We start from the raw sequence: 23,278 nt of genomic DNA on the forward strand, positions 1-23,278 counted from the left end.
CTTCATGGGATACGGCACATCAGATAAATACCTTGCAGCTAAACTACGACACGTGAAGGAAGCAATAAAGAAATGGAGGAGATTGAACCATCAAAAAGAGACGGATGAGTTACTCAACTTAAAGAACAATGTTGCCGCATTAGAGAAAGTTGCAGAACTTCGTACACTAACTGACAATGAACTAATGAATAGAAGTCATGGGATTCAGAGGATTCTGGAACTTGAAAAAATGAAGGCATTAGATCTGAAACAAAAAGCCAGAATCAAATGGACTGCAGACGGAGATGAAAACACTAAGTTTTTTCATGGGTATATCAGTAGCAGAAATAGGAGGAATAGAATAACAGGTCTATCAATCAATGGAAGGTGGACGTCAGACATCAATGAAATAAAAAATGAAGCATATAAATTCTTCCCAGGCAAGTTTAAAGAAGAATGGCCGACACATCCAAAACTAATCAGTCCTCACTTCAAATCGATTTCCATGATGGATGCTATCAGACTTGAATCACCAATCTCACGGGAAGAAGTTAAAAATGCAGTTTGGGCAAGTGGTAGTGATAAGGCTCCGGGACCTGATGGATTCACATTCAAGTTCATAAAGAAATATTGGGATACAATATCTGAAAATATAATATGATTTGTTCGACATTTTGAGGATCACGGCATCTTATCTCCAGGCTGTAACTCCTCACTCATCACGTTAGCATCAAAAATCAAGGATCCACTTACCCTTTCTGATTATCGTCCAATTAGTCTTATTAGGTGTTTATACAAAATCATCACCAAGATCTTAGCCACGAGATTAAAGAACGTTATTGGTGGGGTCATCGGAGAGGTTCAATCAGCTTATGTGGAAGGACGAAGCATTCTTGATGGACCATTAATTGTCAACGAGATCTGCTCTTGGGCAAATCGTGCGAAAAAAAAATATTACTTTTCAAAGTTGACTTCGATAAAGCTTTTGACTCATTAAACTGGGGATTTTTAGATTCGGTGCTTATTCAAATGGGATTTGGGAATAAATGGAGATCATGGATTTGTGGGTGCTTATCTTCATCTCGAGCTTCAGTGATTGTCAATGGTTCACCCACCAAAGAATTTGACATAAGCAAGGGGGTATGACAGGGCGACCCTCTTTCTCCATTCCTCTTTATCATCGCAATGGAAGGTTTGAACGTAGCTCTCAAAGCCGCGATTGAAAAACGAATTTTCAAAGGAATTAAAATCCCTGAAAATGGACCATTGATCTCTCATTATTCTACACCGATGATGCGTTGTTCATCGGAGAGTGGTCCCGATCCAATCTTAAAAACTTGGCTCGTATCATGCGATGTTTTCACGCATCTTCAGGGCTCAAAGTCAATTTCTTCAAATCCAAAGTCTTTGGTATTGGGGCTTCAAATGTTGAAACCTCAAATTGGGCCAACATCCTTGGATGCGAAGCCGGCTCCCTACCGTTCACTTACCTCGGAGTTCTGGTTGGGGAAAATATGAACTTGGTAAAAAAATTGGAAACCAATTATCGATAAGTTTCATTCTAAGCTCTCGTCATGGAAATCAAAAACTTTGTCATTTGGGGGCAGATTAACACTAATCAAATCTGTTTTGGGCAATCTTCCAACGTACTACCTTTCGATATTCAAAGCCCCAATGACAGTGATTGATGCACTTGAAAAAATCCGTAGGAAATTCCTTTGGGGGGGGGGGGGGGGGCACGGAAAGGAAAAACAAGATTCACTGGGTATCATGGGAAAAAGTAACGACACCAAAGGAACATGGTGGATTAGGTGTAGGATCAATACATGCACTTAACGTTGGACTCATTGTCAAATGGTGGTGGCGTTTGAAAAATGAACCAACATCACTTTAGAGTTAGGTTATAACAGGTATTCACTGTCTTTCTAATAAACCCTATGATTATCTCTCAAAGAAAACTATTACTGGGGTGTGGAAAAATATTGCAGGGACCATGAAAGATATTCAGAGAGTTGGACTTAATCTCAACGACATTTTTAGACAGGAGATCAAATCAGGCGAAAATACCATGTTCTGGCAGGACACTTGGATGAATAACGAGAAACTAAAAACGAAATATCCTTCACTTTATGATTTAGAATTACATAAATCGTGCTCTGTTTCCTCTCGTATTGTAAATATTGGTAACTTTTGGGAATGGAAATCTTGTCTATTAGTGGCAGGATTATCTGCAGAATTAGACAGGTTAAAACAGGAGATTGCTTCGTGTCAACTACAACCTGGTCATGATAAATGGACATGCTTGTTAACACCAAAAGGAAGTTTCACAGTGGAAGCAATCAGAAGGAGACTAGACAAAGTTGCACTGCACTCTCCCAGTCTTCCTTTGATCAGTTGGTGCAAGGTTATCCCAATAAAGGTGCTCTGATTTGTCTGGAGGGCTGCACAAGTACGCATTCCATCTGCTATAGCATTACAATCTCGTGGCATGGATATCGACTCGACACTATGTGGAACTTGTATTAATGAAATTGAGTGTGCTGATCATATTTTGATGAGATGCTCATACGCAAAACTTATAATGAACAAGATTTTTGAATGGTGTGGATTAAACAAAGAAGAATTCAATAATGTTGGTGAACTACTTCATTTTACAGCCTCATGGGGTCGTTGTCCTAAAAAACGCATTAAATTGCTTTGTATTTGCTACAGTCTGCTATGGAATCTTTGGAGGATTAGGAATGACAGATTGTTTCGAGATGCATCTACTACAATTTGTAGAGGCATTGAAAACATCAAAGCGTTGACATATTTGTGGCTCAAATGCAGGGGCAATGGTCGAGTCGATAATTGGATAGATTGGAATTCCTCCCCCCTTTCCCCCATGTAATAAACTAAAAACTATTTTGTACTTCTTTGCCCTTGCCTAATCACTTGCTAAGCATTGGGTTTATATATATATATATATATATATATATATATATATATATATATATATATATATATATATATATATATATATATATATATATATATATATATATATATATATATATATTTTGCTGTTTCTAAAAAAATTTACTTTTATTTCTAATTCAATAAATGCAACCGACTTATTTCTAATGATATCGTCACTGGTTGTTTAATTTACCATGTCACCCCTATGTCTCGCTCCAAACAAAATATATTCCCATTACAAACCAACTAACCAAGGGTGATAAATGTCATTTCCTACATAAAAAAACAAAAAACGTTTCCTTCGTTTAAAAAAACCCTCCATATTTTTTTCTATTATTGAGTTTGAAATTTCAAATTTCGAATCTAGATTGGAATAAATTATGTATATCTTTATAAGATCATAACAATTAATTTTGTCGGCTAAACATATATATACTCCCAAACCTCTTAAACATATGCATCACACATGTATACGATATGTCAAGAAATCAACCCAAATAATCATAGTTCATAAACATATTCCATTCCAAGAAAGAAAATTAATCAAAAATTAAATGTTATTAACGAAAATGATTAAAGAAAAATCCGAAAAAGACATGACAACCACAACCACTCTCCATCCCTACCATGAAATTCAAAACAACAGCAAATGATTTCTTCATCCTTGTCCAATAATGTCACAACGAACTAGTACCTCATGCAATGAAAGTTGTACATAGTTGGAGGGAAATTTCAGTTCTTCTTTCGTTTTCAAAGACCCTTCCTTAGGTAAGAAATTCATTACTCCATAAGCATAAATATATTCCATTTCCTGTTCATTGCTTTTTCTTCTACTGCAAGTGAAAAATCCGAAATATGGTTGTTGTTATATGATATCTAACCTACACTTGCTTTATACGTACTCCCACATCTTCATAATCTACCCTAGATTATCTTTATCGTTTCTCTAGCTCATCTTTCTACTCCGATTACGTATGTTTTCATTTCGATTTTCCATGTAAAATTCTGGGTTTTTATAGAAAAACTAACATGGATTAGATGTCTTTCAGTGATTAAACATCATCATGCCATTTGGGTTGGTTTCGGCTTGGAATAAGAGAAGAAGAAGCAAGTCAGATGATCATCTTGATCCATGTAAGTGTTGTTCAGTTTCTGCATGTTAATTAACAGACAAGATTTCTTGAAGTTTTAATGGTGGATGATGAATTTTCAGGGGTTTATAGACCTGTGGAGTATTGGAAACTTGAAAATGAACAAAAGATTCAAAACCCACCTCAGAAAAAGCACCATGGATCTTCGGTTTTTACATTGAAGGAAATGGAAGATGCGACTTGTTCTTTTAGTGAAGAACATTTAGTGGGGAAAGGAGGATTTGGAAAAGTCTACAAGGGAAAGTTGCAGTCTGGTGAGGTAAGAAAGTTATATTGAGTTTAATTATTTTTTTAATCTTTTTAAAATCCCAAATAGACATAGAAACTATGATCTTTTGCAGATGATACCAAGTTATTCGTGTTTTATACATTCTTTTCATTGTTTTTTCAAATACTTTTAAATAGTGCAAAACCAAAAGTATGATATTGAAGTGTAGTATGAATTAATGTTTCAAAAATAAACTTTTAATCGCCCCAAACTGACTCAAAAACAATTACAATTAATAGTTTAGTGGTGCATGTTGTATACATTATTTAATTTTATCTGTTTTTTCACATAACAAAAAGATTTATATAATAGGAAACTAACTTTAATATTTATAACCAGACCTAATTTCAAAAAAGCCCTTAAGTTTAGCAGGAATGTTCGATTTTACATTTTTAACGTATTTCTGGATCATTGAAATCGGAAGTTTGCTAACTTTTATTTAAATTTTACCTTTTTACATATTTCACTATTTTTGGTTCATTAAAGCTTTTAAATTTGATATAAATTCCGGTTTTATCTTTTTTGTGGTTTATTAAAATTGTAAGTTTGATAGAAATGCTCGGTTTTATCGGGTAACTAGCAAAAAAATGTAAAATAAAAAAATAAAAAATAAAAAGTTGCAAATCTAGCTTTAATGAATCAGAAATACTAAAAGGCCAAACATTTTTACCAAATTTAAAGGTTTTATGACATTAGACCTTATGAAAATTAGAGATAATAAAAAATGATCTAATTTAACATTTGGACCACCTTTAAAATCAAAACGGCAAACATAATCAATTTCGCAATTCAACAGTTTTTCAATTCCACCAAAAATAAATTATCTCAATCACAAAAAATGTGAAAAAACGCTAAAAAGATCTAAGAAAAATAATACTTTTTAGAATTGTTTTTGAAGAAAGAAAAAGAAAAACTTTATAATTTAAAAATGTCCATGTTTATCCTATGAATACTGTTGATTTGCATTATTGCAAATTTAAATCCCGATATACCCTTGTTGAATCTATCATATACCATAGGCATTTTAACACTCACACCAACCGAAATACTTGATAATATTTATAAAGATAGTTTTCTCACAATTCTAGAGATGAGAGTCTCCAAAAAAAAGAATAATGTTCTCTTACAAATTAATTCTTAGCTATCTTATCTACCTTCTAACTAGACATATATACTAGGACTAAAATAAGACAAAAGAATTACAACACACCTGACCATAAAAAGTGTCCACATTAACATGGGACTACAACTAACATAAAATCCTTTACTAATATCAAAAATACTAAAATACCCCTCGGCTATAACCCAGTCAAGTTGGGGCTTATCACATCAACAGCCAAAATAATAATAATAGGATTCACGACTGTATCACTAAATTTTTCAGTACTGCAAAACATATGTCTCCCAAACAAGAAAACCTTAAAATAATAATTGAAAAAAAAATCACTATTTCAAAATTGTAAGAACAAGTTCACAACTTTTAAGAACAATTTTGAAATGTGAAATACACTTTAAACTTTATAAATATTTTATAGAAATTTTTGTGATGGGAAACTGTTTTGAAATTATTTGTAATCTCGTAATTGACCGGTTGCAAAATTGATCATCAATTTGACTTTTTGTCTAAATAATGGTCAAATTGATAAATGCTTTTCCAAAAATAACTTTTAGCACCCTAATTAAACCTAAAAACAATAACCATGTTGACGTTTAAGTTGTTTTCATTTTTTTTTTTTTTTCACATAAAAAAAACATTGTAAACAATGTAAAGACTAACTTTAATATCTTTATAAATGATGTGTACAGTTAATTAAGCTCCAAAAAAAACTTTCAAGCTCCCAAAGTAAACCCAAAAACAATGATCACATATGTTGCGTATTGTTCTTGTGTATAGTTTCTCATATAACTAGACAAATTCACACATATTATCTTAATAAAGATGGGTTTATAGATGAAATCAGGAAAAAACAAAAAACAGATTTTGAATGAAAATTAAAAATCTTGAATTTTTATTGGAAGGTGGTTGCGATCAAGAAAATGGAGTTACCACCATTTAAAGCAGCAGAAGGGGAACGTGAATTTCGGGTTGAAGTTGATATTTTAAGCAGATTAGATCACCCAAATCTTGTATCTTTGATAGGATATTGTGCAGATGGGAAACACAGGTTTCTTGTTTATGAATACATGCACAAAGGAAACTTACAAGATCACTTAAATGGTTTGTGTTTTTTTTTTCTCTTTTTATCCGTTTGTAGGAGCAATATCTAAATACTATATTTAATTTTGGATTGATAAATGATAAATACAGGAATTGGGGAAAAGAAGATGGATTGGGCTGTGAGACTTAAAGTGGCAATTGGGGCAGCAAAAGGACTAGCTTATTTGCATTCAAGTTCTGCTGTTGGAATTCCTGTTGTACATAGAGATTTCAAATCAACCAACATTCTTCTTGGTGATGATTATGAAGCAAAGGTATAATCCCCTTTAGTTTCTTTAACATTTCTACGCGAAAAAAAAAAAGAAAAAAAAAAAAAAAAGTTATTCTTGCAACTACTGTCCCACATGTTATGTCATTTCCTGTCCTAAAGCATCATGTGAGAGATAAATCAGGTACAGAAAGCATCTGTTGGCTAGTATACAGGCCTAGTGTCCACAGACAGATCCATATTGGATTTAAAACTCTTACATTGTGTTTATTGATATTTAATACTTGAACATTTGACCTTTTCTACAACTTCTTCGATTTCCAAATTTAGTAACTTTATGGTTTTAATATATATCAGATTTCGTGGACTGTCCATAGATCAATCCACATTAGAATTAAAATTCAAATTTTGTTTGTTGATATCTAATACTCGAACCTTTGACTTTTTCTACAACTTCTTCAATTTCCAAATTTAGTAATTTTATGCTTTTAACAGATATCAGATTTCGGTCTGGCTAAACTAATGCCCGAGGGTCAAGAAACTCATGTAACAGCGAGAGTTCTTGGTACATTTGGCTATTTTGACCCCGAGTATACATCGGTAAGATTATGATATTCAAGTTCTTCTTTTTTCTATTCAAAGTTGTCTAAATCGGTAAAATAACCACATTTCTATATATATATATATATATATATATATATATATATATCAAAACGGTTGCATTTCAACTTACAGACGGGAAAACTCACTTTACAAAGTGATGTTTATGCATTTGGAGTCGTTTTGCTTGAACTTTTGACTGGGCGTAGAGCTGTTGACCTCAACCAAGGACCCAATGATCAAAATCTTGTACTCCAGGTATATTTTTTTGTGTGATTTACAAAAATGTATAGGCCAAAATCGAAACTTTTCTCAATTTTGGTCCTTATATCAAGGTTTCATATCAGTTTTGGTCCCTAGAGTCCTGAAATAAAAACCAAAACCAATCCAAAACCTTTAAATAAGGACTAAATTTGAAAAATGTTACAATTTAGGACCAACCATGGTAAAAATCAGAAAGCACATGGACCATTTTTGTAGTTTAGTTTTTTTCTTTTTACAAGACCTTATAAGAGGTGGAGAATCAAGATATCAATAAGGGTATTTATGGAAATATGCAGGTTAGGCATATATTGAATGACAAAAAGAGATTGAGAAAGGTGATAGATCCAGAAATGAGTAGAAGCTCATACACAATCGAGTCGGTAGCCATGTACGCAAATTTAGCATCAAGATGTGTACGTGTTGATAGTTATGAAAGGCCATCAATGGAAGCATGCGTGAAAGAACTCCAAATTATCATATACACAAACTCCAAAGGCTTGGGCATGGCTATGCATGCATTTAGAATGTTATAAAGATTCGTTAGATTCAACTTTATTTCTAAAAGTAATTATTTTTCCTTCTTATAAACAAGTATAGCATAATGCCATTGAAGTTTTTGGTGTTTTTCAAAGAAACATGAGGATCCCACAAACCCTAATAGAGAATGAGAATAGTTTATATTTTGCTCCCAAAAACAAAAGTTTATCGATATCATGTCTCTCATTTCAAGTACACATCATTTGTATTCTACTTGATTGCTAGTTTCTGTATTCTGCTTTATTTGGTTTTTTTGAGGTTCTAGTTCCATATGGTTGCATACATCTTATCTCCCCTAACCAAATCCATATGGGATTTTGGGTTTGTTGTTGTATCATGTACTTTCATATGTTACTATTCATTACAACAATATTTTCTTTTGTGAAACTATACAACAAAAAAGTACACGTTTTGAGTTTTCCTATTATACACTAATTGTAGAGCTTTAGACATATCATACCTCACGACTATGACCCGATTGGAAATCTTTGAAATGCATCTCTTAGGTTGACCGAGTTGACTTGTAATAAAAAGTCAACCCGATTCGTTGCTTTAAACCAAAATCTTGACCAAAGAACCAAACTTCAACCATATGAAACCAAGATTTCTAAGCATCCATTTGCGCAAGATTTTTGTCATCATCATATGACACATTTGTCTCTGAAACGATGTTGGAGGGTGGAGGAAGTTGTTTACACATTAAATGCTTACGTCTTTGTAATGTTAAAAGGATCAAAATGCTATCAGTTTTGAAGATTGTGTATCCTGCTTTTGAATACATGTGAAATGGAGCTGAATCGATCATTCTACAGTGTAAGTAAACCTCTCTCACTAAACTCATTTGAGAAATGAGTTCTTCACTTGCCTTCAAAAGATGCCAACCAATGCCCTGTCTGAAAGTAATCATACACAAATCGATTAAGAATTCGTGTTCTTGTTGGTTAAATTCGTACAAATTTACAAAATCTTGAATGTATATGTCGCTATGTGCGTTTGCGATTCTTGAAAGTCAAACTTGCTACTTTTGAAATCCAAAATTACTAACATTTTTACACAATTTTCGATTTATTTATGCTTCTTGAGTTACTAATGACGAAAAATGGTTACAAATTTATATCAAGATTGATGGTTTGCATCAGATTTGATCTTGAAAAGTAAATAGTTTGACCGAAAAAGTCAATACTGATCCTAGGGCATCATAACCAACTCTTTTAACCTTCTGATTGTTATGCATTCTCTTCAACATACATAAAGATTCCGATCAATCTTGAAGTTAAATTGTTGCTTCATTCATGCTTAAAAGTTAAATGAGAAAGTAAAGCTTCAAAATTTATAAGAATTCGGCATCAAGATACGAAAAGGAAGATGAAATGTTACCTTCTTAAGGATTTTTTGACTGTCATGTTACAGATATATGGTGCATTCTTTGGAGGGGTGGGAGATGGAGGTGAAAGATTAGCCCCCAATTTATCAAAACTTACTTCAACAGTCCCTGCTAATTGAATATCTTCGATTTCGCCCTTTTCTTCATCGGTATCTCTTCGATGAAACGCAATCAAAGTCACAGCATGAGGCATCAAAGCTCTCCTCTCAACCAAATACTGTTTCACTAAAAAACCCAATAATTTGACATAAGCCTTAGGTAACACCATGGATTCTGCAAAGGATTCGGCAAGTAACTCAACAGTCATGTCCATTTCTTGTTCTTGCATCACACGGATTAACAGCATCGACCCAGATGGCAATTTGTGGAAAATTTTGAAATTTTCGAGGAATTTTAGCTTTTCGAGATCATCGTTTGAGAGGAACTTTCCGGTCGGAAGTGGGTTTTCTTGGAGAGTTGGAGATGATGATGAGTGAGAGGAGCAAGTGAGAATGAGATGTGTGGATTTGGGGAAGATCTTGGGGAAAGGGTGTGTGAAGATGGGGTTTATGATATGGGTTTTGGAATGCGGTGGCTGGTGGCGGAGAGTGCGATGGGCTCGGAGGCTGTGGTGGTGGTGGTGGTCAATGGAGGAAGAAAGAGAGAATGGTGTTGCGGCCATGAACGCAAGAGAGAAGGCTGCGGAGATTGGTTTTCTTTTGTTTTCCTTGTTTATTTGTGGATAAATAAATATTTATATCGCTAGCCACTTAGCCTTGTGTTCGTGTTGAGATCTTGACTTTGGAAAATGGAACAAATTTTTCTATAAATATACAAGATATTTGTATACCATCTTCATAAGATGAATTATTATAATATCTAGTTGAAATAAGAATTAAAGTAATTTCTAATTAAAAGAAAATAAATAGTATAAAATGGAAATTACCCTAAAAAATACAGCATTTATTTGGAAACAACACAAATTAGAGCTATATTTATTTTAAAAGTGTTTTGATTCGTATAAAACATGACGATGGGAGTTGAAGAGACGTACGACAGACACGTTAAGCAATCAAACCTCTTTCTCGGAGTGACCCACCTCAACCATCGAGATTTATTTCCTTCCCCTGACATTACCTTCTTTGGTTCTTCGTCTTCGATATTCATGATGGATGATACTTGATAATTTGTTGAAACTTTTTCGAACTTATCAAATAATTGCTATTATCTGATGAAGATCCTTGAGTCTGCGAGTGTGAGTAAATATATGAAGAAGTGACGTTTATCTTTAACTTACACCGTGCTATGGATGATATGGAAGGCGTGAAATGTTATTCTTTTCAGAAATGTAAGACGGGCGATTATGTTGATTGCAAATGATATTAGTATGGATACTTTCAATTGGATTAAACGTAAGGCTAAATGCAATTCTATTGCTTGATATTCTTGGAACTCCACCCCTATCTCGGATTAATTTTTGTAATTGGTCGAACTTCTTGCTTGAGTTTGTTGTTTGTTTCTTTGCTAATATATTGTTTGTCACTAAAAAAACTAGATTAGTAAGGGTAACATATATATATATATATATATATATATATATATATATATATATATATATATATATATATATAGAGAGAGAGAGAGAGAGAGAGATCTTAATCTATAAAATTTAAGATTAACTCGATGAAACTCTAAAGAAAAAAGTTCATTCCAAGACTATGGTTTAATTTAGAGTTGATTAAAGAGTTGTATGTATCGTAGTTCTAAAAAAATAGGCACTCAAATATTAATCAAAGAACATGAGATTATAGACCCAAAGGCAATATGTCGTATGCAAAAGTTGTACAAGGATTAGAGCTAACTCATATTCAAAACAAAGGTACGACCTAAAAAATTATCAACATACACCATAACCGAACCCGAACAACATATGTGGTGGTTAAACGAACTGATCAGGTAAATAGCTTAGGTAAACTATCAGATCTAAAACAATCATAGTAGCCTATAGTATGTATGAATATTTCCTATAATATATAATGGCTTTAAATTATTGGTTGATTTTTTGGTGATTTTATACGATCTAATAGATTCTGATATGAAAGTAATGAAACATGGAATAATTGATTTAATTGGTTGGCAATGTAAGTCTAATGACACTTATGCCATAAATGTGTGGATAAAAGTCATTAGCCTTCCACCCCATTTTATGTAAACTAATGTGGTCATAACTACAATACCTTTCATCTAAAATAATTTAAATAAAAATTTCAAAATGTTTTGTAAAACAATAATCATTTTAAGAAAACACTTTACAAATATGGCACCAAATAGTCAAATCTATCAAATTTTAAAAGATTTAAATGTCTAAACACACAGGCACATAAAAAAATATCAAGGTACAATAATTTAAGTGTCTAATTACTCTTACATGAAAATAAATTTCTTCTTATCTTTCGTCTTCGGTATTTAGAGATGTCAACGGAGACAAACAGGACGGAGATTGCATCCCCCGCCCACAACCCCAAAATTTTCCTGTTCTTCCGCCCCCGAATCCTAGGATTACCCCTGCCCCCGCCCCCGTTTGGGTTGACTTTTTTTTGAGCGAACGAAGGTGTTGTTTAGGCTAAAAAAAGTTATTTTTTGAGCTAAAAGAAACCATTTTTGATAAAAAGTAGTTTTTTGTAGCATTAGTTTATATATTTAAAATAAAAATATTATAACATCTTAAAAACGTTATACTATAAACTTAAAAACATGATATTTAATTGAATTTTGGAAGTTCAAAATCATTTTTATTATTTATTATATTTTTATAATTAATATATATTAATATAAATAATATATTAACGGAGTCCCCATTGGGGGTTCGGGACGGGACTACCCACCCCACCCCCGCCCCCGAAACTAAAACGGGGGTTTACATTGCCCCCGCACCCATCCCCGATTTTTTAAACAAATATTCTCCATTCGGGATCGGGGCCCCACGGATTCAAGGTCACACGGGACTTTTTGACATCCCTATCGGTATTCATCTAAATATCCTAATCTAAACACATGTCAATATAAGTAGATAGGTTAGGCTTGGGACGCTTGTTAAATATTGCTACTATACCTACGCACCTCTTTCTTCTTCTCTCTATCACACGTTTAATAGCTATATTCATTTCTTCCTGCCATGTTTTTCCCACTTGCCACTTCTTTCTCCTTGATCAAGAAACCTCTCCATCTCTGATGTACATCGCTTCCTAATCTAATTTGGCTTTGCCAATACAGTACCATTATTATCCCTCTGGTATATTCCTAAACCCAAATTCATTAAAATGTTATATTTTTAGATATGTGATACTTAATATGCTTTGAAATGTTTATTTACAGTTAAAATGGGAGTTGGGATACAAAAGGAGGATAACATAGTTGAAAAAGACACAAAAAGATGACAGAAGAGAACAGAGTTCAAAAATACTTTTAAAAATAAAAATTTGTATTTTTATAAAAAGTATTCGTACAATCGCACTCACTAGTTCAGTATCATCAAAAACATAAAAGTTTTGAGATAAGTTGGACACCATGATCTAGTTTCGGGGTATGTAGTCAGGTCTTGGGCGAATATAGCCTGATCAACTATATTTAGCCAAGGTATGACCAATGTATGTCGAGGAGGGATCATGATGAGCAACAAGTCTTCAACTTACCAAAAACCTCGAGAATCAAATGTAAAAATACTATAGGGGTATTTTAACACAAAAACATATGAAAAACGTACATTTGTATGTCAAGAATTCAAGTGTCTCGGTAAATCTATGTGTTTATCAATGTGAAACCCTAACAAGGAAGTTAAACGCATCAAAACATGACTAAGGACCCTTTCGGGGACTTAAAATAATCATAAACGAAGTATAACAGGGTCCACGGACCTTGCTTTGCAAGATTATTCGATAAAAATGGCTAAAAATGAACCTCTCTCAAATCTCTCCCAATCTCTCCCAAATCTCTTTCAAAATCTCTCTCAACTTTTTATAGTCATCCGGGTCATCTCGACCGTTAACGTGGCCAAAAATCACGCAAAATGGGGAGTTATATTGAAAAATAGCCATTTAGAGTCGAAACTCCTCTTAGGAGCCGAAACCTTGTCAGAACCGAAACCCTGTCAGAAGCCTGCAACGAAGACCGAGACCTGTAGCGAAAGCCGAAATCTGCAGTGAAGACCGAAACAGGCAGCGAGGACCGAACCTCACCCCCCATCCGAGACCCTCGCATCCCCCTTCCGATCTTCGGTTCCCTCTCGGTTTCTTCTTCTCTTCTCTCGGTTTCTTTTCCCTACTCTCGGTTCTTAGCTCCTAGGAGTCGAACCTCGCATGTTCGGTCCCTAACATCCGGTTTTTGACTACTTTCGCCTCCTAAGCCCGTTTTTGACAGGATTTTTTTCACCAAATTCATATTTTTATCATTTCTAATCCCCATAACTATTATTTTATTTATTTCCCAAGGAGTTATTAATTTAAAATCATTATTTTATATTAAGAGGATAATTACCCCACAAGTGGGTCAAGTGTGCCCACTTGCCTTCCATGTGTCACCCTCTCACTTGCCACCTTATCCACATCACACAAACCAATGCACACATCACTTCAAACTCCCAACTTGCTCCAGCAACTCCCCTATATAAAGAAATCCCTACTTGATTTACTTGATCATTCTCACACTCTTACACAAGTCTTACCACCCAAAGGTGCTTATATTCTCTTAATTTCCAGCCACTTTTAGAAGTGTTCTTGAGCTATTACTTCACTTTTTGGTAAGTATTTCCTCTAAAATCAAGTGTTATTCTATGTTTTCATAACATCCTTGATTCTTCTACACACATTCTAACGCCAAAGAATCGTTCTTAGGATCATCCAAGCTTTTACGTGAACATCAAGTGATATTGACTTGATACTCCTCGCCTTAACCTTCCACTCTTCCAAGAATCACTAAAGGTGAGTTCATACCCCTACATTTTCTAGTTTTCTTTAGTTTTTAGGGTGGGGTAGGGGGGGGGGAATACAAGTTAAAACACCAAAATGTATTTGAAACTTAGCTTGACAGCTTACAACAGAAAAGTTGTGACCTGTTCACGAACTGTTTTACCCAACCTAAACTTAATATTTTTCAAAACTACTCAATATGCAAATAGTTCATGTTTATACCTTTAAAATGACTACTTGCACGTCTTCATACGATTTTTCTACAATTTTTGGTGATTTTTTACAAAACTGCCTATCTCTGCCGCAACAAAATCGGACCAAGTTGTGAAAATGAACATTTTCACAATGGTTTGAGACCACCAAAAATTATAAGAAAATTTGTGAACATAGTAGACTCTTTTACCAAACTCTCTAAGTTTACGAATTTAGTTTTCGACTTACGATGATTTTTCTATAAATAATCTAAAACAATGACATTTAAGAATTAACTTATTAAAACAAGATAAGTGTTATTCACACCTTGTAACATGTTGAGCAAGGTGTGTAAGATTTTATATTTAGAATTTTCAATGTCATTCTATTGAAATACAAGGTCATGCTTAACAAGGTTTCATTTACAACATAAAACATTTTGATAAAACTATAATAGGTATAGTTTGGACACCTCAAATGATAATACTATCGATTTACAAAACGAGTATTTTATTACAAACTATGTGAACATGTTAATGAATAAATTTGTGGGGCATTCATCTTCGGAGTACTCTTTAGTACTACAGAAAAGTCCTGGTTATATCCAGAATCTCTTGTAGGGAGAGCGTGATAGTTGTATTTAGATCTATATTGGGTTTGACAACCCGCACCTGAGCTGCTTGCAACAGCTAGACCGGCAGGTCTGGGGTGAAAAGTGTCATAACGTTCTGACGCGTGAAGAACGTCGAGTACGAGGTCCTCGAGTCATAGTACGATTATAACAACTCGCATGGGAAAATTAACAAGCACACCGTTCACGGGAATTTAATGATTTCACGAAAAAGAGTTTTATTTAAATTTAAAACCACATATAAGTATGATGATTTACTTACATATACTAAGTCTTGGTTCAATTAAGACTACACTAAACTTTTTAGAAAATATTGGATTTCTGGAAACAAACTTATAACAAACTTCAAGGAACAACATGCATTTGTCATTCATAAATTGCTTATGAACTCACCAGCTTTAATGCTGATACTCTTTCAAAAACAACTTGTATTCTCAGGAAATTAGTAATACAGGTAACCACAAGACTTTTGAAGGCAAGACGCTAAGGCGTAGATTTCTTTTGAACTATTTTTGACATCATATGTAATTTATTTGGAAACATGTATTTTTGCAACGATGTAAGCTTTTAAATTATATTTATGATGGTTGTGTTTACTTTCTTCACTATGGTTATGATATCGAACATGACGTCCTCCGCCCCAAACGTTTTCGTTGTTCCCGTTTGGTCGCTCATATTACGTTGTCTAGATTCATCATTTTCATTTCTTATCTCTTCTCCTTTATCTTGGCTAGCTGTCCAAATCGTTCTTGCAATAGAGAAATGGAGGAAGAAGAACCACCACCATTAGTCTATTACTTACCATCAACGTGTCATCATATTATCTAGGGGTGTTCGTTTGGATGGATCGGTTTGATCTGATTCAATCAAGTGAATTCAAATTCATTTTGGTTTTCAAAAAATGTATCTGAATAGTCTAAACTAAATTCAAATCCGATCCGATCTGGTCCGATTACAATTCGGTTGGATCGGTTTTTATAATTTGGTTTTCAAAAACCAAAACATTGTAAAACAACATATAATTATAATATTATCCAACTTTACACAAGAAATGAAAACAAATTATTTAGTTGTGATTTGAAATTTATAAACAACTACTAAGAAGATATATTATAATTATATATTTTATAGATAGAAAACTTTTAAGAGAAAATGCATATTAATGTTTTTTTTTTTATCGGTTGAAACGTTTTGAACCTATTTGAAAAAATAAATTACAAAATTAATAAATAATTACAGATATATATTATAAATAAATAAATAATAAATATTTATTCGGTTTTTTTGGACTATTCGGTTCTTATTTCATAAACCAAAACCAATCTGAAATCCAAAATAATAATTCGGTTTTGTTGAAAACCAATCCAAAAATCCGAATATCCGAACCAAATAGTTCAATCCAAATTGTCTAATTGGACAATTCGGTTTTATCCAAATAGTGAACAACCCTAATATTATCATTCCTACCAAAGCGTCATCATCAATCTTTAATGGGTATGATCATATATTTTTTTTAACTCTAATTATAAGATCTACCATTATAAATAGCATAATTTTTTCATGATTTTTGTTCCTATTTCAACTCGAATATGATGTATTTTATGTGGGTATCTTATGGTTTTGAATATTTTTAGCCACTTTGTGTTTTAAACAATAACCGATCTTCAAAATTAGATTTTTCCTGAATCTTGAAGTTTGATCAACTCCCATTTTACCTTTTGAACTATAATCAATATTTAAAGTTATCTTTTTCTAGTATCTTTTACAGGTTTATATGGTGATAGTTTCTACAACAACTGATCAAATGGGTATTTTAGCAATACGTTCCAATATTTGTTGTAGAATCGTCTGTTAGTTTTATTAAATTGTTCATAATTTTAGCTTATTTAATGACACACTCTTGCAATTTGTCAAATTGTTCGTGAAATCTCAAATGCAAAGTGACAACAATTTTTTTGAAAGGGTACATTTTCAAGAAATTTTGAGTGCTTTATTTGCATTTTTCCAGTTGCAACATTGTGTATTCATTTCCTTTTCTTATTAAGCCATTATAATTCAAAAAGTTGTACCAATGTATAGCATTGTATTTTTACAAGTTCTTAATGCAAAATTTTATAACCATTTTCAGATTTGAGACTCTCCTACCATTTTATAACAACAATTCTACCTAAAATTTTGGACCAATCATAGGTCGTGCCTTGTGCCTTGTTAATACGTTTTAATATGCATATTTAATCTGAAAATCTTTTTATTTTTTTATTAACCAATAAAACTGAAAAAAAAAAAAAATCTTTTTAACCTTGCAACTGCCTTAAAATTAACATAACTTATCACAGGCATCTCCATTTCAAGCAGTTTGAAAAACAATCCTTCTTTATTGATAATTGTAGTTTGTACTTTTCTTAAACATTACAACCACTAAATATTCCCATAAATCATTTTATTTGCGTTCTTTATTTCTAAATATACGAATCTAACAACCCCAAAAAGGGACTTATCTTATCATCATGCATAAAGAGAATCCTCATACTTGCCACTCCACCTGTAGAATAAATAATTCACATTAAAAAATTTCATCATCTTCATTCTTCAATATCAAAACAATATAGAAAAGTTTTTTTTAAGTTACAAATTAACAAGAATGCATATAGAAACTAACCTTTGTTCTTCGTTTTCAGGAACATTGAGCTCCAAACCTTCTCCAAATGCCTTAAACAGAAGATCCAGTTTCTCGCTATCCACTTCCTTAAGAGTTGGTGGGTCCCACTAAAATTTGTAAAAAAGGTTACAACTTAATTAATAGACAAACCCTCCAACGCCTTACTTTCTTTAATAATTCGTTTTTTAAAAGAAAAAAAAAAAAAAAAAATACGTAGCTGGATTAAGACTTTTCTTTTTTAGTTTATCTTTACACATAATGACTTAATGGGTTAAGCCAAAAAGATTTACCTTTGGAGAATTGTCTTTGTCAATCGTAAGAGCTCGGATACCCTATTTTTACCAAAAAAAAATCATTATTTCAATTTGTCTCAAAAATTTAAGAGTAAATTACACAAATAGTCCTTATGGTTTAGGGTAATTTGCACGTTTGGGCACTAATTTATTTTTTTTTAACTCAGAAGGTCTTTAATGTTTGTTTTTGTTACGCGATTGGTTCCTATCTTACTTAAAAATACAATTTTGACTTTGATTTTTTTAATTTATTTTAATAAACACACCCCAACCCTACCACTCACATTACCTTACCCACCTCACACACAAAAATTAGCCCAAACCACCTTCCAAATTAAAAAATAAGTTAGAGATCAAACGTATAAATTACCCCAAATCATAGGGAGCATTCATGTAATTTATTCAAAATTTAATAAGAAAAAGTATATTTTTTAATACCTCATAAATGTCGCCTGAAATAGTGGCTCTGAGTATATTGATTGTGAGTCTAAATTCTTTCTTCAAGCATTCCAATAGTGTTTGCTTCCTCCCTTCACGAATCTATCATGTATAAATAAATAAAACATTATAACAATCTTTCTTAAAAGTATATTTCTATTTTTAAAATAATAAAAAATAATAAAAAAATACCGATCGCAGATTTATCTTTAAACCAATAGGAGACGATTGTTTTAAGCCTTTAAGCACAGGTGTAATCCATTCGTTTCCTTCCTTTGTAGCCTCTGCTTCCTATCAATTTTTAGAAAGTAAATATTTAATGTTTTATTAGTAATTTATTTTTTTATCTACAAAAAGATGAAACAAACTTACAAATGATTCTAGAATCTCTTCCACCGAGTCCTTTGAAAAACACTCATTGATTATCGATTGTCTGCATTCAACTAACGAATATTAGTTTTTATTCTTAAAACTTCCAAAAATGGAAATTTTAAAAGTTGATTACAATTAATCAATTATTACTTGTTTAAAACACTTTCTTCACTAATATCGACACTTATAGAGAACTCTTCAATGGCAGTTTTCACAGCATTCTCATCACCCGAATTCAAGTTCACCAAATTGCTTTCTAACATCGACAATTTCTAAACAACAAAACAGACATTGTAAGTTTTTGTAATTAGCATAAAATAAAAAATTCCCTTACATCTTTTTACCAATAATACACAATTCATCTTTACAATATATAAAACCCAAGAATTTTTAAAACAATTTGTTTCATTTTCAAATAGAGTAAATTACCCGAATGGTCCCTATGGTTTGAGGTAATTTATATGTTTGGTCCCTAACTTATTTTTCTAATTCAGAAGGTCTCTATAGTTTGTTTTTGTTACGCGTTTGGTCCTTGTCTTACTTAAAAAGACTATTTTGTCCTTGATTTTTTAATTTATTTAAATAAAATAGGGTAGATAAAATAAAATGAGGTGAGGTGGAAATGAAGTTGAAGTTGTGTTTATGTAAATGAGTAAATTACTGAAATCGTCCCTGTGGTTTGGTCAAAATTGCACATTTGGTCCCTAACTTTTTTTTTGCACTCGGATCGTCCCTGTGGTTTGCTTTTGTTGCGTTTTTCGTCCCTATAGTTTGGTAAAAGTTGCATGTTTGATCCCTAACTTTATGTATGTAAGGGACGGAAAATGCAACAAAATCAAACCACATGGATGGAAAACGCAATAAAATTAAACCACAATGACAATCCGAGTACAAAAAAGAAGTTAGGGACCAAACATGCAATTTTAACTAAACCACAGGGACGATTTCAGTAATTTACTCTATTTTAAATAAATTAAAAAATCAAAAGTAAAATAGTCTTTTTAGGTAAGGCAGACACCAAACGCGCAACAAAAACAAACTATAGGAACCTTGCGAGTTAAAAAAATAAGCTAGGGACCAAATATGCAAATTAACCCAAACCATAGGGACCATTCATGTAATTTACTCTTTCAAATACTTACATCTAAAGGAACAAAATGTGTCGCTAATCCAGCTGTCACAAGTTCCTTGCCACTTAATCGTGTCCCTGTTAACGCCATATATTCACCTAAAACAAGACAACAAAAAACGTGACATCTTTTTTTTTGTAACATTTTTTTTTTTATAAAACTTTTGTTTAAAACTTCATAATACATACCCAAATGTCCAGGAAGATGTGAGAGAATATAGGAAAAGCCACAATCAGTATGAAACCCAATACTAGCTTCAGGCATCGCAAAAACCTGTTTAAATTTAAGATCAAAATACAATTCGATTCAAAGAATCAAGAATTAATATTGTAAAAATTGTTAAATGAAATGATAAAACATACGGTTTTTTCAGTGACAACTGAAAACTTCATTGGAACCATAAGTGATGCTCCTCCACCCATAGAAATTCCATGAACAAGAGCGACCTGACAAAAGAAAAAAATAAAAAAATTCAAGAATAAATCTTTTAAAGTATAACTTCATTGGATATAATTTGGTAGTTTTTAAAAGTATAAGGGCTTAATTGAAAAATAACCTGTGGTTTCTTGTAGGTATGGATGTGGTAGCAAAGCCAATAAAATCTATATACCACTTCAAGGCAATAATCCTCTGTGAAATTAAATAAATAAAAACTTGTAAGTTGTAACATTAAAAAAAAAAAGATTTAAATAAAATGTTAATTGAGAATAATGAAAATTGAAATTACTTGTTGTTTTGCCAGTATAGAACACTTTTAAATCACCACCTGCTGAGAATGCACGACCTGCACCCTAAATGAACATGAAATAAAAATTAATTTTTAAATAAAAAAATCAATTTTATAAGAAAAGAAATGCCATAACGATAATAAAAAATAAATGAATTAGAATATGAGGATTGAAGTTAAACGCAACAAAATACCTTAATTATCACTAGCTTTACATCGTCATCTTTTTCCCATTTCTCCAAGTTTTCTGCCAATAAATAAACCTAGTAATCACAAAAATAAACCAAGGAATTAATTTTGAATCATTAAAAAAGAAAAGAATTAATTTTTAATTATTTAAAAAGGGAGTCGAGTTTACCACTTTTGGTGAAATGACATTTAATTTTTTTGGTTGATTCAAGGTGATCAATCTCACATTCCCTTTGTTTTCAGTAAGAACGACCTAAAAAAAACAGGGAGTTAAACTTCATTTAATCACACATACAAGTGAAATTGAAAACCCCTAAATTTAGAACCCTAATTCTCATAAATGCATACAGATCGGATTCCTGATTACCTCTTCATCTGGATTACTTGCCATTTTATCGACTACAAAAACCTAATCCAAGCTACGAACAACCTGTAGATCTGTCAATTTCATTAGCATGTTATCAAAGAAGTTAAGATCATGTTAGTTTAGTTAGAACATAGCATCAGATCAAATCAAAAATCAAGAAGTTTGGAAAAATGAAATGCGGATTTGAGCGAAAAATTCATAAACCCAGTTGTAAATCTTGATAAAGATTATAGAAATTTGAATCAGAAAATTAATGGTGTATAAGTAGTCATGAGCAAAAGATTGAATCTTGAACTTACTTGGTGAACCAGAAAGCAGGGTGTTGGTGAAATCACAAGATTTGGGAGGTTCGAATTAATGAATGTTGGACTAAGAAGTAAGAATAGAAGAAATTAATGCGTTTGTTATTTTATTTCTTGGTTTTTGGTGAATATATATTAAAATTTTATTTAATAATTTGGAATCCGAAGACGATAAAGAAATTAATGCGTTGATTTGGGTTTGGTAAATGATTTGGAACTTTTGGTGGTGGAAGGTGGTAGGTAAGCTTATTTGTAAATTAGTTATCCCTACCACATGGTTGATTTTTTGGTCTTATAGCTCGACTTTTCAAAAAGTCAAACGGAAATGTTACGTTAAGCGGAGTTGTGGTTTGTTATGGGACTCGTTTGCCAATAATGCTAGAACACTGCCTCCTAGCTCTTGTTAGGGTTTGTTATTTGGAAGGCGCCAACAGTTTGACGATAAAAGAGGGAAAGACCTTGGACGAATTGTGTCTAACCGGATTGCTTCCTTCTTGACTCAATTTATTGTTGAATTTAATTTCAACAATTTATTTAGCAATTTTCATTAAAAAAATGTTTTTTAATATAAAAATATATTCAACTACTATAAATTAAATTACACTCTCAACAATTTATACATATAAAATATCATATCTCTCTTAGAGACTCTCTAAATTTATCAAAGAAAAATATCTTCATCACAAACAAAGAAAATCCCAAGAACCAACAAAAAAAAAGCTTCAAACCTTCCATCACTAAACATTTCACCTCGAAACACTCAATAGTCAAACCTTTCATCCTCAAACCTTCCATCACTACCATGTTATCGACAATCATTTGATCAATTAATTCATTCTCCCGTTAACTACTACTTTCCTACGATGGCTCCGCAAATGTTTCCACTTAATCCATTCTCTTCTCAACAAATAGGATTTTATCATAACCAATCTTAACCAACACCTCGTATGAATGTGGATCTTGATCCGTTTGAAACAGTTCAAGAGACTCAATTCTTTTCTCAACTTCAACCGTACTTTCAATCCCAACCACGTCGCCTACTCGACGAGTCAACCGATTCTTTTGATAAAGGCTATGTTGAAGATCTCATTCAAGAATTGTACCAAGAGCTCGAAGTCGAACCACAAGCACAAAAAAATGGAAAAGGGAGGGCTCGGTGTACAGGGTGGACGGATGATGAAGAGAGGGTACTAGCTCCATCATAGCTAGATGTGCCGGAGGACCCGATCCACGGCACGAACAACACTCAATAACTTTCAAAGAAAAAGTTTGGCATAACTTTTGTCACCGCATGAAAAATAAGTACCACAACCCCGATTCACTTTACTCGAAGTGGAGGGCCACCAACCGATCCGCTATGGAATTCAACGACATCAACATGAACGCAGTCAGAACCCCCCAAAGCGGTGCAACTAAGGTGAATGTCATGGCTAAAGTTCAAAAGATTTACAAGGCGAAGGTCGGAAAA

General features: G+C 32.7%; 3 protein-coding genes across 4 annotated transcripts; 1 reads left to right on the forward strand and 2 right to left on the reverse strand.

Moving 5' to 3' along the window:
- The first annotated feature begins 3,734 nt into the window (after positions 1–3,734).
- On the forward strand, positions 3,735–8,324 carry LOC145009208 (Protein kinase superfamily protein). The gene is made up of 8 exons (XM_078967886.1): positions 3,735–3,909; positions 3,987–4,071; positions 4,151–4,347; positions 6,376–6,574; positions 6,665–6,828; positions 7,278–7,382; positions 7,518–7,640; positions 7,943–8,324. Exons 2-8 carry the CDS (start codon positions 4,002–4,004, stop codon positions 8,177–8,179), a joined length of 1,095 nt encoding a protein of 364 aa, XP_078824012.1. The 5' UTR covers positions 3,735–3,909; positions 3,987–4,001; the 3' UTR covers positions 8,180–8,324.
- A 198-nt stretch (positions 8,325–8,522) lies between these two features.
- LOC145009209 (Acyl-CoA N-acyltransferases (NAT) superfamily protein) lies at positions 8,523–10,305 on the reverse strand. Its single transcript, XM_078967887.1, has 2 exons — positions 9,561–10,305; positions 8,523–9,076 (listed from the first exon to the last, which is right to left on the reverse strand). Exons 1-2 carry the CDS (start codon positions 10,226–10,228, stop codon positions 8,791–8,793), a joined length of 954 nt encoding a protein of 317 aa, XP_078824013.1. The 5' UTR covers positions 10,229–10,305; the 3' UTR covers positions 8,523–8,790.
- A 7,383-nt stretch (positions 10,306–17,688) lies between these two features.
- Positions 17,689–21,985, reverse strand: LOC145012442 (ATP-dependent caseinolytic (Clp) protease/crotonase family protein). Of its 2 annotated transcripts, none has more exons than XM_078971247.1 (16): positions 21,808–21,985; positions 21,509–21,579; positions 21,311–21,394; positions 21,147–21,215; positions 20,953–21,016; positions 20,782–20,855; positions 20,588–20,671; positions 20,414–20,498; positions 20,238–20,323; positions 19,246–19,367; positions 19,096–19,156; positions 18,916–19,014; positions 18,724–18,825; positions 18,283–18,324; positions 17,993–18,099; positions 17,689–17,875 (listed from the first exon to the last, which is right to left on the reverse strand). In XM_078971247.1, exons 2-16 carry the CDS (start codon positions 21,530–21,532, stop codon positions 17,839–17,841), a joined length of 1,140 nt encoding a protein of 379 aa, XP_078827373.1. In that variant the 5' UTR covers positions 21,533–21,579; positions 21,808–21,985; the 3' UTR covers positions 17,689–17,838. The 2 variants fall into 2 exon arrangements, with proteins under 2 accessions (XP_078827373.1, XP_078827374.1); XM_078971248.1 differs by having other exon boundaries at positions 21,509–21,571; positions 21,808–21,959.
- Between the last annotated feature and the right edge of the window lie 1,293 nt (positions 21,986–23,278).

The sequence above is a fragment of the Lactuca saligna genome, chromosome 8 (genome assembly GCF_052625555.1).
Source record: "Lactuca saligna cultivar CGN05327 chromosome 8, ASM5262555v1, whole genome shotgun sequence".
Lineage (NCBI taxonomy): Eukaryota > Viridiplantae > Streptophyta > Magnoliopsida > Asterales > Asteraceae > Lactuca > Lactuca saligna.

Bases quoted from the DNA above. Each gene is read 5' to 3' on its own strand.
- LOC145009209 (XM_078967887.1), bottom strand. From the start codon at position 10,228: ATGGCCGCAACACCATTCTCTCTTTCTTCCTCCATTGACCACCACCAC. The intron at 9,077-9,560 runs GTAACATTTCAT...GATTACTTTCAG, and splicing joins GTCAAAAAATCCTTAAGAAG to ACAGGGCATTGGTTGGCATC.
- LOC145009208 (XM_078967886.1), top strand. From the start codon at position 4,002: ATGCCATTTGGGTTGGTTTCGGCTTGGAATAAGAGAAGAAGAAGCAAG. The intron at 4,348-6,375 runs GTAAGAAAGTTA...TTTTATTGGAAG, and splicing joins GAAAGTTGCAGTCTGGTGAG to GTGGTTGCGATCAAGAAAAT. The intron at 6,575-6,664 runs GTTTGTGTTTTT...TGATAAATACAG, and splicing joins CTTACAAGATCACTTAAATG to GAATTGGGGAAAAGAAGATG.
- LOC145012442 (XM_078971247.1), bottom strand. From the start codon at position 21,532: ATGGCAAGTAATCCAGATGAAGAG. The intron at 20,499-20,587 runs GTATGTTTTATC...AAATTTAAACAG, and splicing joins CAGTTGTCACTGAAAAAACC to GTTTTTGCGATGCCTGAAGC. The intron at 19,368-20,237 runs GTAAGTATTTGA...TTTGTTGTTTAG, and splicing joins CACATTTTGTTCCTTTAGAT to AAATTGTCGATGTTAGAAAG.